Genomic DNA, 13,071 nt, shown 5'->3' with positions numbered 1-13,071 from the left:
CTGCCTTCAGCTCAGGTCATGATCTCATGGTTCATGGGTTCAAGCCCCACAGTGGGCTTTCTGCTTGGGCTTTCTGCTGTCTGTGCAGAGCCAACTTCAGATCCTCTGTCCCTCTTTTTCTCTGCCCCTCCCCACTTGTTCTCTCTCTCTCTCTCTCTCTCTCTCTCTCTCAAAAATAAATAAATAAAAATTTATTAAAAGCCACCGTGTGGGGCGGGGACGGTGCAGCAGCAGATGGCTGGCTGTCTTTGTGGGGCGACTGCACTCCTGTTGTTGTGTATGGTGAAAATTCTCCACGATACGAGGTAAAAATCCATCAGTGAATCAGTCAATAAACCAGACCACATCGGTCTGCAGAGGACCGTCCCGGGGCTCCCACCACTCAGGGCACTCGCCACTGCAGAGTGAGGTGGCCAGCACCCAGCGTCTCCCCAGCCTCCCCCTCTTCTGCAGCCACCACACCCGGGTCATCTCCCCAACACGTACCCACCTCAGCCGCTGGCACTGGCTGACCCCCACACTCTCCGCCCCCAGATCTTGGGCTCCCTTCTCCCTCTTCAGGTCTCAGAGGCCCGGCTCACTCACCAACCCCTCACAGTTGGAAGTTCCAGGGGGGACCACTTGGGGTGGCCGGGGCACTGTCGCCAGCTCAGTCCGGCGCATAGGGTGTGCCTTCCAACCTCCCAGACGGCGCGGTCCCACCCTTCCCCGTTTCCTAGATGGCCGGCTCAGGCCCATCCCCCCCAGCCCGTCCCCCTGGCCTCACCATCTCGAAGGAACGTGTCAGCGAAGTAGAGGCAGCGAACAACACCCGAGAGGGAGTCGTCGGCAGAGCGGGGCTCAATGCGGCGCTGCACGGGGGTCATCTCCACGTCGTGGGGGCAGGCCTGCTCGGCCAGCTGCGCATTGGCCTCCTGCAACTGGAGGGGCACAGCCTCCAGAACTCCGCCTCCCCAACCCCCTCTGCTCCCATACAGCCTGGTGCCGACATCCCAGCACCTTCCCCGGCTCATCCTGATCAGCAGGGGGGGGGGGGGGGGGGGGGGGGGGGGGCCCAGGGGCCGGGGCTACTGAAGGGAACAGACGCTTGGCTCTCGGAGCTGAGGCTCCACTGCTGTGCCTGGCCCCAGCAGGCAGAGAGGTGGCATCCGGGCAGCGCAGCCCCGCCTCACCTTGCTGTTGGCATTAGCGGCCCGCTTCTTGCCCGAGACTCGGCTTTTGCGGATGCGCCGGAAAGACTGGCGCAGAGACTTCTTGAGCGACTTCACCCGGGACAGCGGCCCTTCCATGGCCAGGGAGTCGTTGGGGTGCAGGGTGCACCTGGGGGCAGGCAGGTGCCAGTTGTGCCACGGAGCAGACTCCCGGAGCAGCCGCCGCGCTCCTGCCGGCCCCGTGGCTCAGGAAGCCGGAGCCCCTCTGCCCCTCGCACCCAGCAGCCGGGGGCGCTTAACACTCTACCAGCAGCACTTTTCATAAGGACAGAGCTGCCAGCGGGGAAGGCGACTTTAAGGTCGCCCTACCTGCACCATGTCAGATCTCAGGGAAACTGAGGCCCAGACAGGTGTGGGGAGACACCAAAGGTCTCCCAGGAGGCTGGGGCCAGGTGCAAGTACAGCCCCCGCTCACCGGGCCCACCACACACACACCTGGCCAGCACAGGGCTCTTGCGCTGGTAGTCGAAGAGGCCAAAGCCATGACTGGTACCGAAGGCCACGAGGCTCCACTCGGCATGGAGCGTGACAGCGGTGACAGCAGCTGGTGGCAGGCACTGAACCAGCACTCGGGGCTGGAAGCCAGCAGGCCACGGCAGTGGCCCTGTGCGCGGACTCAGCCGCTCGTGGCCCTTCCACGTGAAGCCCTCTCGGTCCTGGAGGAGGTCCACACTGGCCACGCTGACCGCCTGTTCTGATGGCACATCACTTAGCTCCAGCACCAGCACCTGAAAACACAGCCATGGCAGGGTGGGGGAGGGGTCAGTGTGGAGGACAGGACTACCCGGGCCCCACCTGAGCCCGCAAAGCCACCGTTAGGCCAGTCCCAGTACTGTCTCTCGTTTATCCGCTTAACAAGCACTCACTGAAAGCCTAGTGTATACCAGGGCCTTCACTGAGCACTGGGGAACACAATGGTGACCAAGACCAGCTGGTCCTTGCCTTCCAGGAGCACAATATCCCACCCCCGCAAGTCTCTCTCCCTTTAGCAATGAGCATACATTGAGCACCTTCTGCATACTGCACGAGTCAGAGGGGAACAGCAGTCACCGAGACCCACTGGCCTTTGGAGCAAAGCACCCCCCACTAGCCTGTCTCCCACTTAACGGTAATTACCCACTGAGCCCCATATACCGTGTTGAGTGCTGGGGCACGGCAGCGACCCAGACCTGCTGGTCCCCACTCTCAGTGCTCACCTAACACCCGTGCTCCCGCCCCTGGTGTGGTTCCCTGCGGCCAGAGCTTGGACTCCAGGCCTCCTAGAGGTTCCACCTCCCCGGCTGGCCTCACCCCAGCCAGCCCCACCTGCAGCCCCATTCCCATCTCCGGGCTTTTGCGCATGTGCGTCCCCCGCCACTCCACTAGACCCTCTAGGTCAGGCCCACCTCCTCCAGAAAGCCCTCTGAGACCCCGAGCCTGGGGCACCTCCGCCTTACCTGGCCTGCAGTGCCAGCCACCACCATCTGGGCTGTGTACTTGCAGAGCGCCACCTTCTGCACGCCGAGCCGAGGATCGTCGCTATAGGGGTCAAAGCAGCCCACCTGCGGGGCGGGATGGAGCGATGACATGGGGCAGAGCTGGGACCAGGCTCCCCAGGGCCGGGGCAGGGCCTACCTTGCGAAAGGGCGGCCAGTCGTCCTCAGCGGCCTGGGCCAGGCTGTCAGCGTGCTCGCAGTCTGTCTGGAAGAGGCCAGCTGTGCTGAGCTTGTAGAGCGGCCGCAAGGCCACACCAGATGCATCCCAGAAGCGCACGGTGCCGTCCTCGTGGCTGTAGGGAAGGCAACATCAGGCCCACCCCGGGTCCCCGTGCACCACCCCCATCCCGCTCATCCAGTGACCACGCGCTGACCACCTACTACGTATGCCAAGCACTGACCAGACTCCCACTGCACACAGCAAACAGGAGGCATCTACTGTATAGAGCAAACACATCTTGAGTGCCTACAGTATGCCAGACCACATGCACCGGGGCCCCTCAAACAGGGTGAGAAGGTATGGAAATAATCACCAGTGTGATGAGCAGGAGATGACAGAGGAGATAATGCAGGGAACAGAGGACTACGGGCGCGTCCAGAAAAAGCGATCGGGCGTTAGCCATAGAGCAGAAGGATCATGAGGCATGAGGCAGCCATGTAGGCAGAGCAGCAGGAAGCCTGGGGAGGCTGGGAGGAAGCAGGGAGGGGAAGCGGGGGGCAGGAGCAGACAAATCTGGGGTGCAGCCTCAGGACACAGCTGCAGAGCCCACGTCAGGGACCTTTGGGCGGTGGTGGGAGCCCAGAGCCAGGGCGAGAAAAGGTGTGTGAGTCTCTGGGGCTGGTTGGGATACCTCCAAAAGCTCTGAAAGCCATGATTAGGAGCTCTCAAGCAGGATAGGGGACACTGGAGTCAGAGGCCTGAGGGTCCCAGCACAGGCAGGGGCAGGGCAGGAAGTTGGGGCCTGAGTCACTGGGCACGTCAGCGCCCGCCAGGCCCAGACTGGGCTCTCTAGCACCTGCCCTGGGCAGATGAGCGTGGGCCAGCCCAGATTTTCCGGTCCCAGGGCAGGCCGGGTGGGTGGAGCTCAATTCTAGACCAAAAGGCAGGGCAGGGCGGGGCCTTTAACCAGGGCCTAGGGAGGCTTCATCCCAATCCACCCTGCAGGAGAGGGGAATGGCCTGGTCCCACCAGGGCTGGGGCCTGAGTCACCAGGCAGGTCAGTACCCACCGGCCCAGGATGGGCTCTCCTGCACCTGCATGGGTCGCACCACGCTCCATTTACCCAAATACACACGCGTACACACACACATACACACACACACGCACGCACACGTCACACCTGTGCTTGGCCATGGAACACATGTGTCTGCCTACCCAGTCAGCAGTAGCCCCCGCTGTGATGGCTCCTGGGCCAGGTTCCGGCCCCCGGTGATGGGCCAGCTCTGGGAGAGGGAGGCAGAGATGTGGAAGCGGAAGGTCAGGACAAACACCTTCTCTCCTCACCTTCAGCATGGCACCCGGGGCCCAAGCTGCCTGAATTCCCCGTGTACACCTGCTACATCCCCACCTCCGGGCCTATGCCTGCAACACCCTCCCTCCCCATGTCCCTGCCCCTGCAGGAGGCCCTGGGCACACACCGAGGCGCTGGAGGCAGGCTGGGGGCTCTGCTGCTCGCCGGCGCTCACAATGCGGGCCCACAGCTTGGCGGGGACGTTGGCGACATGTGCCGAGCAGGTGATAGCAGATGAGTGCAGCGGGGCCAGGTAGGGGGCAGGCACAGCAGGCCAGCCAGGCGTTTGCAGGTCGAGCACCACCAGCTCCTCTTCGAGCAACACAGCCAGGGCCTGGGGCTCGTCGAACTCTGCGGGGCGAGGGCTGGGTGAGCAGAGCCACGGGGGGGGGGGCGGCACAGGGCATGGGGTGGCGAGGGCAGGGTACACACCGTCCTCGGGCCGTGTGCTGTGAACTGTGAAGAAGTCGATGATGCGGGAGGTGAAGTCCAGCGTCACCAGAGTCTCAGCCCGGAGCACACTCACACAGTGGCGGTCACCGTAGCTGGCGCGGGGCATGCCTCCACTAAAGATGATGAAGTGGTCCCTGCACGGCAGGCGGGGAGCCACGTGAGCCACCCAGACCCCAAGTGCACACTGCCCGACCCAGGGAGAGCGCTGCAGGACATCCCTGTGCCCCAGAGCCCACCCTCCTCCCCCCTGCAGACACAGCCCCCAACCCACATCTGAGAACCAGCTCCCCACCTACCCAGATGCACAGTTTCGCCACAGAATCTTGTTAATGGCTTTGCAGGGGAAGGGGCCTGGAGGGGTGGGACAGTGTCGGGCTCATTCGCTCACAGGGACCAGAAGGGCCCCAGGTCACATTTCTCCAAGCTTCTCCCGTTCCTGCTCTGCCTCCACCATCCTGGCCTCACAGCTGCTTCCTGACCCCGAGGGGAAGGCCCACTGCCCAACCGTGCCCCCCAGCAACCTCACCTTCGAGGACGTGGCTCGGCATGGCATCTCACACAAGGCCTCCTGGGTACCCCCACCAAGGCCGGGCAGCCCCAAGTGCCTGAGCTCGGGGTCCCCGGTCAACCCCACGCTCAGGTGGCAGGGCTGCCCTCAGCCTCCCCAGCACTCACCGTAGGGCGTGGTGGCTACCGTGGGCTGTGTCACGGGGGAGCCGCCGGCACCCGCAGACCAGACGGCGTAGCTGCCGTCACTGTGCGAGCTGACCAGCGTGTTGCCGCTGCGCTCCCAGCACAGGCTCTCCAGCTGCTGCAGGGGGGTAGGGGGGGCAGTGTGAGCAGGGCCCTAAGCAGAGGGCCCCGGCTGCAGGTGCCGGCCTCCCTCACACACCTGGTTCCCCAGGAAGACACGGTCCGCGCACTGCGCCGCCCTGTTCCAGATGACCAGCAGGCCCCGGCTGTAGCCGATGAGGATCTTGGTGGGGTCCCGCAGGTGTCCTTGGAGTGACTCCACGGGGCCCAGCGCCTTCCCACACCGGTAGTCGTCTGGCACGCTGCAGAGGGGCGCAGGTGAGCCGGCAGGAGCACCACCCGGGCGTGGAGAGGCTGCTGGGAGGTCCGCCTGCCTCTTACCTTCGAAGAACGTCGTCCGGGGCAAGAGTCTGCCCCTCGAGCAGCGTCAAGGTGGGCACGTCCAGGAAGAAGACGCTGCCGCCCTCGGTGCCCAGGGCCGCCAGGTCACCGGCTGCCAACAGCAAGACCACCGTGACACGGGCGAGGCTGAGCGGGCCACTGCAAGGGATGAGGGGAGTGGGTGAGGGCGCAAGCCCGTCCGCCCGCTGAGGAGTGGTGTGGAGGGGGCTGGGCTGCTACTGGCAGCTCATTATGGACCCTCTGCGCTCATAGAGGCCGGATTATCGAGTGGGCTGGCTGGCGCACTGGGAAGGCGAAGGTGGTGGCTGCGGGCATCACAATTAGCTCACTCAATTATTCATCAGGATGTTGGGAAGGAGAGGGATAAAAATAGGCTCCTCAGGTCTTGGAGACGGGCTCCCGACCCCTCCCCCTCACTAGGAAGGAAGGTAGGAACCAGGCCAGTGCCCGGGCCAGGACCAAGGGCTCTAGGACACACACAACCCTCCTGAGCCTCACCCAGGAACCCTGTCGCCAGCCTCAAGATGTCTCCCTGACTTTGCAGGAGGGCCCCAGATTGGACCTGGCCTGCAGAGGATGGGAGACCCCAGGAGTCCACCCCCGTGTGAGGGTGTCACCCAGCCCCCAGGAGGAGTAGGACAACTCTGTTTCAGCAGGGCCAGACCGAGAGGCCCCTTACACTCTCACTGGGGGTCTAGGCCCACGCCACTGACCTCTGGAGCATCCTGCTGGCACCTCATACAGCCTGGGACGATGCTCCTTGCCCCCCAGCTGCCCTTTCACCCATGTACATTATCACCCATCGCCCCCTCCAAACCGTTAAAGGCCCCAGCGGTCCCCAGAGCATGGACACTACCTGCTCACCTCAGACTTGGCCAGAGCCCCCTATTTCACACCTGCAAAATCCACAGGGCACATCTCTCCGGGCCCCGGGCCCAGCCCCAGGTACCCTGCCACCCCGTATCCTAGCTTGAGGGAGGCTTCCTACCCCCACAGCACCTTTGCAAGGCTGGCTTCCACAACCTCCCCCGGGCTCCCCCTCCCGCCCCCTGCGCCCGGCAGCTGGTCCCCAGCCAAGTCCTCCGGTACCTGGCACAGTCAAAGCCCGGCCGACTGGGTGGCTGGAAGCTGAGTGCTTCCTCCAGGTGGGCGCAGCCATTGTGGTGGACGATCTCCCAGAGATGCAGGCTGCTGTCGTCCAACAGGGTCAGGAGGCGGCCCTGGTGGATGAGCAGAGACCAAGACTGGGCTGGCCTGGGATGGGGAGGGCGTGGGGGCCACGGGAGCCAGTGAGGGTGGAGGCTCACCTGGCCAGGCAGGAAGTGCATCTGGGTAACAGTGGCCGTGTCTCGGTGTAGGCCGGTAAACTCCACGCCAGGTGCACCGTAGCTGAGAGCACAGGTCAAGGGCAGAAGCAGATACGGGAGGTCCTCCTTTCTGAGAACGATTCCAACGGGCCCCAACCAGGCCTGCCTACCCAGAAGCCCTCCAAGGTCCAGATGGGACCCCTCCCTGAAGAAGCACTGTCCTATCCCCCCAAGATATCCCCAGGCTCAGCGTGCAGGCTCCACTCTGCTCCTGCAAGTCAGTTACTTCCTCATCCGTAAAATGGGCTAGTGAGTCCCACTCCCACCTTGTAGGGCTGATCCAGGGCAAGTGAGAATAAAGACATACCCAACACAATTGGCCCAGGCCCGGCAGGCAGCCAGGGCTCTGCCCTGTGTTAGCCGTGTGCGTGTGTCTGTGTACATAAGAGCTGGGCCCCCCAGGTTCGGATCATACAGGCAGAGACGCCAGGCCAAGCCTGGGCACGGAAGTCTGGAGCAGAGGAGAGTCCAGGCTGCCTCTTCCCACAGCTCCAAGCCAACCTCCGGCTATGGGCAAGGAAACCAACCTCCCTCTGGGGCACGCAGCCAGCAGCCCCCACTGTGACCAGGGAGAGGCCTCAGCCTGCCCATTTCACAGACAATCCGCAGAGGCTTAGATTGGGTGACCCGCTTCAAGTGTCTGGTGTCAGTGCCAGAGTCACAGCAACACCAGTCGGGCAGGGCCGAGGGGGCCCCAGGAGGGAGGGTTAGGGAGGGGTCAGCGTTGCCCAGCAACAACGCAGGAGCCGGTTGCTTTGGAGCTAGAGTTGGGATTCCCTGCAGGAGCCAGGAGAACACAGAAGAGGGGACAAAAGAGAGGGCAGGAGCGCTGGGCGGGAACCAGGGTTGCCAAGGAGACGGGCCACCCTTGAGGGGGAGGGGTGGCTTCTGTGGCCAGCCTCAGTTTCCCGACCCAGGGCTGGGAGCTAGGGTAGACCGGGGGAAGGACTGAGGGGACAGAGGAGGGCCCCAGCTTCCTCCGGGGATGTCTCCTCGCCAGTACATCAGGTTCTTTGTGAGCAGGAGGAGCCTGTGCGTGAGACCACGGAGCGACAGCTCAAGTGGCCAACAGAGTCGCGTGGAGCAGGGCACTGAGAAGAAGAAAGGGCTTCGGGACCACGATATACCTGTGAGTCAGGACAGCACCACGAGGAGTGGGAGCTGGCCAGGAAGTGCATGCCCCCCCAGGGCAGGTGCGGACTTGGGGGCAGGGGGTCCAGGCACTGCCCCCTCCCCACCCCCTCCCCTGCCCCACCAGTGCCTCAGGGGCCCACGGGAGAGGAGGGGCATCCTGGCCCAGCCACACTCCCTGGAGAAGGCAAACTCACAGACCAAAGGCCCAGACGCCCACCCCTGTCTGGCCACCCAGCCCTGGGGTGCGAAGACCCCCATCCCCACCCTGCCTCCTTCCAGGCACTGACTCATCTTCCGCCAACCAGTGTCCCCAACGAGGGTACTGAGAGCCAGAGGGTCCCAAGAGGAAGGGTGAGGGTGGGCACCCCTCACCGAGCCGCCTCCAGCCAGACCCCACACCTCTGTCTCCCCACCCAAGGGGCTTCCCCGAGGGCAGTGGGGGTGGGGTTCTCCATGGCAGGCAAGGAGCATTCAGCTGCCTGCTTGCCCCCACCCCACCCCCACCCTGCGCTTGCAGGAAAATGCCCGCTTTGTGCGGCTCACACGGCCCATTGTGCAGCCGCCAGCATCCAGGTGGGGGCCGCGCCGCGCTCACCATGCTGAGCCTGGCACTGCCCCCAGCCCCTCAGCCGAACACACGTGTCTTCACATTGGCATACGTGTGTGCCCAGTCACCAGGGCAAGGCCCACTGTGTAACCCTGGCCCACTCAACACCTTTGCTGGGTACCGTGCGTGGTTAGCCTCCTGGCCTGGTGTCCCCAGTCAATTAATTGCTGGAACGACGCTAGGGTCGCCTAGGTAACTGGCTGGCTGAAATGCAGCGATGGACAGCTGTGACCACCGCAAGCAGACCCCATCCCCCCCCCCCCCAACCATCTCCGCGAGGAAAAGTCTCAGGGCAGAAGCCACACCACCAACCTCCGCCAGGATCGAGGCGCCTACTGCGGCCTCCCAGGCCAGCCCCCCTGCCCCCCCACCCGGCCCAAGGAGCCCACGTACAGGGAGCTGCAATCAGGAGCTTCCGAAGGGCCCTGAAGGCCTCAGTTCCCAAAGGATACATCTTGACGGCCCCAGACCTGGTGCCGATGGCCATGATGCGAAGCTCCGGGTCAAAGGCCAGGGCGCTGGGCTGGTTGGGGAAGCCATGCTCCACGGTCTGCGGGGGAGGGGAGGGCAGTGGCATTGGCACAGGCACGGCCGCCCCTGGCCCACCTGAGTCCCACCCCAAGGCAGCCTCCAGACTATGGCAGCTGCAGAGCAGGACTGGAGCTGGTCCGTCTGAGCTCTGTGCCTCAGTGTCCTCGACTCTGAAACAGGTGTTCACGTGTCCCGTCCACACCGCAGAGGCCCTCCCCCTGCCAAGCCCCTGTCTTTCTCAATACCCGTGTCCGGCCCGCTGTGTGCAGGGCTCTGGCGACAGAGAGAAACAGGACCAACGGGGTGCAGGCACAAAAGTCAACCCTACCTGTCCCCCAGAGCAGGGTTCTGCATCCCACTTTTAGCGGTGAGCCGCCATGCTGTCCGTAGTCTCATATGATGTCCCTGGCACTCCCCACAGGCCCCACATGGAGATCGGAGGGCAACACCCAAGATCAGCTAGGTGGAGGCTCTTGACCCTCCCCCTCCCCCGGGGCCACTCCTCTTGGCAGGGCCAGTCCCCCCGCACAGACCCCTGCCCACCAGGTTCTCGATCCTTCCTTCCACCCACTCGTGCTTTCCTCGGTTTTCCCACATCCACCAAGGAGCTCCTGCTCATCCCCAGAGGCCCGGCTGGAGGGGCCCCCACCCGCTGTCCTCAACACCAATGTGGGACACCGCATGTGGGTCCAGGTATCTCCTGACCACTTCCTCAGCAAGACACACATTTCAGAAGAAACCCTGGTCGCCAGGCCTGTAGCCCCGGGCCTCCACCAATCCAGACAGGGACTGAGCCCTTTATGCAGCCTGCATGGGCTCAGGCTAGTCACAGTACTCCCCAAGCCTCAGTTTCCCATCTGGGCACGAGGGGCAGTGCGCCCAACCTGAGGACAGAACAGTCCGTTTAGCTGGGGGGTAGAGGGGAGTGCTTCCCTTCCCTTCCCGCCCCCACGCTAGCATCACCACACGTTTGCTAGACCTGACCATCTGACCGTGTCTAGCCAGTCCCCACCCTCTGCTCAGGACCCTCTCCAAGCTCCCACCTCACCACCTGGCCCCTCCCTGTCCTCTTCTTCCCACTCTCCCCCAGCTCACTTGACTCCGGGCCCAATGGCTTTCTGCTCTCCTCCAATTTACTAGGCAGACTCCTGCCTCAGGGCCTTTGCATCTACTGTCCCTCTGCCTGGAACGTGCTTCACCCAGCACTGCCCAAAGAGGGGTCCTTCCCACCATTCAGGTCTCAGATCGGGAGTCAACTCCTCACAGCCCTCCCTAAGCCACCCTGCTCTAGCAGCCTCCCTGTCCCCACACTCCACACCCCCAGCCTACTTTATCTACAGCACTGGCTGTTATCCAAGCTACTGCACGTTTTACTCTTTTGCTTTGGCTTTTCACTGTCTCCCCCACAAGTACATGAGCATCCTGAGTGAAGAGGCACTTGTCCCTTCTGGTCACTGCGGTGTCCCCCATACCTAGAAGGGGGCCCTGCACACAGTAGGAGCTCAGTATCTGTTAAACTGACATAGAGTGGACATCCCACAGGCACCTTGTGGGCAGGGCGGGGACTTGGATGTGAGACTGAGTCCAAAGTCCAGGCTTGCTTCTCACTCCCCTGCCATCGCTTGGGAATGTGGGACCCATTTATTCTCTAGTGATCACCTACCACCTCCTCTTGTGACCAAGCCCCTTGCCCCAAACCACACCCCTCCCGCCAATGCTGCCCACTCAGAATGGGGCCTCACTCTCCTTAGCAGAGAGCCCTCGGCTTCTACCAACCCAGGGCCGGCCAAGCGGAGCCAAGCCTCTCCACCACCTCTCCTCTTCACACCCCGACTCAATGGCTAAGGAAGTGACACCTTAACACATGCCTGCCGCCACCATCATTCTCTCGCCTCCCAGGGCTTCGCCCTCATAGCCACCCAGCATAGGAAGGGGGCCATCTGGGAGACCCTGGGCACCAGCCTCCCCTCTGGGCCCCTCAGGCCCCTGGCAAGTGCTCAGCTGCCAAGTCTGAAGGTCCTGGCAGCCTCCCCATCACCAGGAAACCTTGCCTGCCCTGAGAGACATTCCCACCTCAGCCACTGCAGGTCCAGTCACCCCAGGGCGTTCTCCTGGACGAGAGTGTCCTTGAGTCTGGCCCAGGGCCACAGCAGTCCCTCCAAAAATCCCTGCCCCTCAAGGCTAAAGTCAAATCCTGTCGACAAGGGGACACAAGGACAAAGTGCCCCAACTCGCTCTGTGACTTTGACAAGCCAGACGTCACCCCTCTCTGAACCTCGATTTTCTCACCTGTGTGACGGGGATAACAACTCTAATCCCCAAGAGCAGTGAAGGGCTGTGCAATCAGAGGTTTGGAGTAAAACTGAGGCCAGAAGCAACACCCCAGGAGAAGTTAACAAGGCAAAGGTTGGGGCCTGGATCTACCACCCATCAGTGCAAGGGTGGGAGGAGGTGGGGGCTGCAGGCAGCCCCTTTCCCATGGCCCCTCTTGCCCTACCTGGGAAAAGAAAGGAAGGAGCAACCTTCCACCCCCTCACCTCCACCTTGGCTCAAAGGCAGGTCAGCTGGCCCATGTGATACAGGGAGCCAGAGCCCACAACCAGGTGGCTCCATTTCACAGCAAAGGAAACTGAGGCCCCGCACACTGAAGGGTAGTTGAGTACAAAGCCAGGCATCTTCCTTGGAGCCCCCAGCAGCACAGGGCAGGTCAGAGCCCCACAAGGCAGAGCCTAGGGCCTTGGGGGAAGGAAGGAGAGGAACATGGAAGGGATTTCCCAGCTCCACCCCCCAACATCTGCCTCTCCTCCTCACCCCTCCCCACTGGCCTGGGTGCAAAAGAAAAACAAACTGGGGCCCTGGGCTGCCCTCAGGGCTGAGCAGGGGCTCCGAGAGCCCCCAAAGGAAGAGAAATAAAGAGACAGAGAGTGAGAGTCGGAGTGAGAGTTCTAGAGACCGCACAGGGACATATGCAGGCAGAGACACACGCAAGAAAAGACCAGCAAAGACTCACAGATGCAGAGACAGAGAGATGAAGGGAGACAGAGAAGAGGTACCCAGAGATACACAGGGACAGAGGTAGAGACACCCCCCACTCCCCGGATACACAGGCATAGGCTGAGGATAGGGAGGTGATCACAGGCAGAGACAGGGACAGAGACCCAGAGACAGGCAAAGAGTCGTACAGAGACAGAGACACAGAGACCCAAGTAGACAGAGACCTGCAGAGCCAGGACCAGTGAGGCCCACAGAGACCCGGACAAGCTGACTCGGAAAGTCCGCGAGAGACCCAGACCCACCCAGAGTCCGAGAGTGGAGCAGGGAAAGAGGCGAGAAGCGGGGCCCGAAGAGGGGCGCGCGTCCCGGCCCCCGCGCCCCGCCCCAGCTGGGCGCCCCCTCCCCCCGAGCCCGACGTGGCTCCGGCCCCCGGGCCCCCGGCTTGGGCCCCCGGCCCGCCCCCTCCTGCCCAGCCCGAACCGCCGCCACCGCCGCCGCACCTTGTTGAAGGCGAAGAGCTCCTGCTTGAGCTTCTCGCGCTGCGGGTCGGCGCCCTGCCGCCGGAACCGAAACTTCATCATCTTGCGTCCGGCTGCCGGCGCCGCGCCCGCCGCCGCCGCCGCCGCCGCCCGC

The 13,071-nt window shown here is 63.2% G+C and overlaps 1 protein-coding gene across 1 annotated transcript in view; it reads right to left on the bottom strand.

Moving 5' to 3' along the window:
- The window catches only part of LLGL1 (LLGL scribble cell polarity complex component 1), a 17,913-nt gene extending 4,856 nt beyond the window's left edge, over nucleotides 1-13,057 (bottom strand). The window contains exons 1-16 of the mRNA XM_049636875.1: nucleotides 12,939-13,057; nucleotides 9,366-9,463; nucleotides 7,113-7,194; nucleotides 6,895-7,025; nucleotides 5,785-5,943; nucleotides 5,543-5,705; nucleotides 5,326-5,461; nucleotides 4,947-5,001; nucleotides 4,630-4,784; nucleotides 4,325-4,548; nucleotides 4,062-4,129; nucleotides 2,826-2,979; nucleotides 2,648-2,752; nucleotides 1,647-1,939; nucleotides 1,173-1,320; nucleotides 767-920 (exon numbers count right to left, since the gene is read on the bottom strand). Of these exons, the coding sequence (XP_049492832.1) occupies nucleotides 767-920; nucleotides 1,173-1,320; nucleotides 1,647-1,939; nucleotides 2,648-2,752; nucleotides 2,826-2,979; nucleotides 4,062-4,129; nucleotides 4,325-4,548; nucleotides 4,630-4,784; nucleotides 4,947-5,001; nucleotides 5,326-5,461; nucleotides 5,543-5,705; nucleotides 5,785-5,943; nucleotides 6,895-7,025; nucleotides 7,113-7,194; nucleotides 9,366-9,463; nucleotides 12,939-13,019 (2,206 nt within the window). The 5' untranslated portion in view covers nucleotides 13,020-13,057. The remainder of the gene's footprint in view (nucleotides 1-766; nucleotides 921-1,172; nucleotides 1,321-1,646; nucleotides 1,940-2,647; nucleotides 2,753-2,825; nucleotides 2,980-4,061; nucleotides 4,130-4,324; nucleotides 4,549-4,629; nucleotides 4,785-4,946; nucleotides 5,002-5,325; nucleotides 5,462-5,542; nucleotides 5,706-5,784; nucleotides 5,944-6,894; nucleotides 7,026-7,112; nucleotides 7,195-9,365; nucleotides 9,464-12,938) is intronic.
- Between the last annotated feature and the right edge of the window lie 14 nt (nucleotides 13,058-13,071).

Source organism: Panthera uncia, chromosome E1 (assembly GCF_023721935.1).
Source record: "Panthera uncia isolate 11264 chromosome E1, Puncia_PCG_1.0, whole genome shotgun sequence".
Classification (NCBI taxonomy): domain Eukaryota; kingdom Metazoa; phylum Chordata; class Mammalia; order Carnivora; family Felidae; genus Panthera; species Panthera uncia.
The sequence above is the reverse complement of the archived record's forward strand: the minus strand, read 5'-3'. Positions and strand labels throughout refer to the sequence as shown.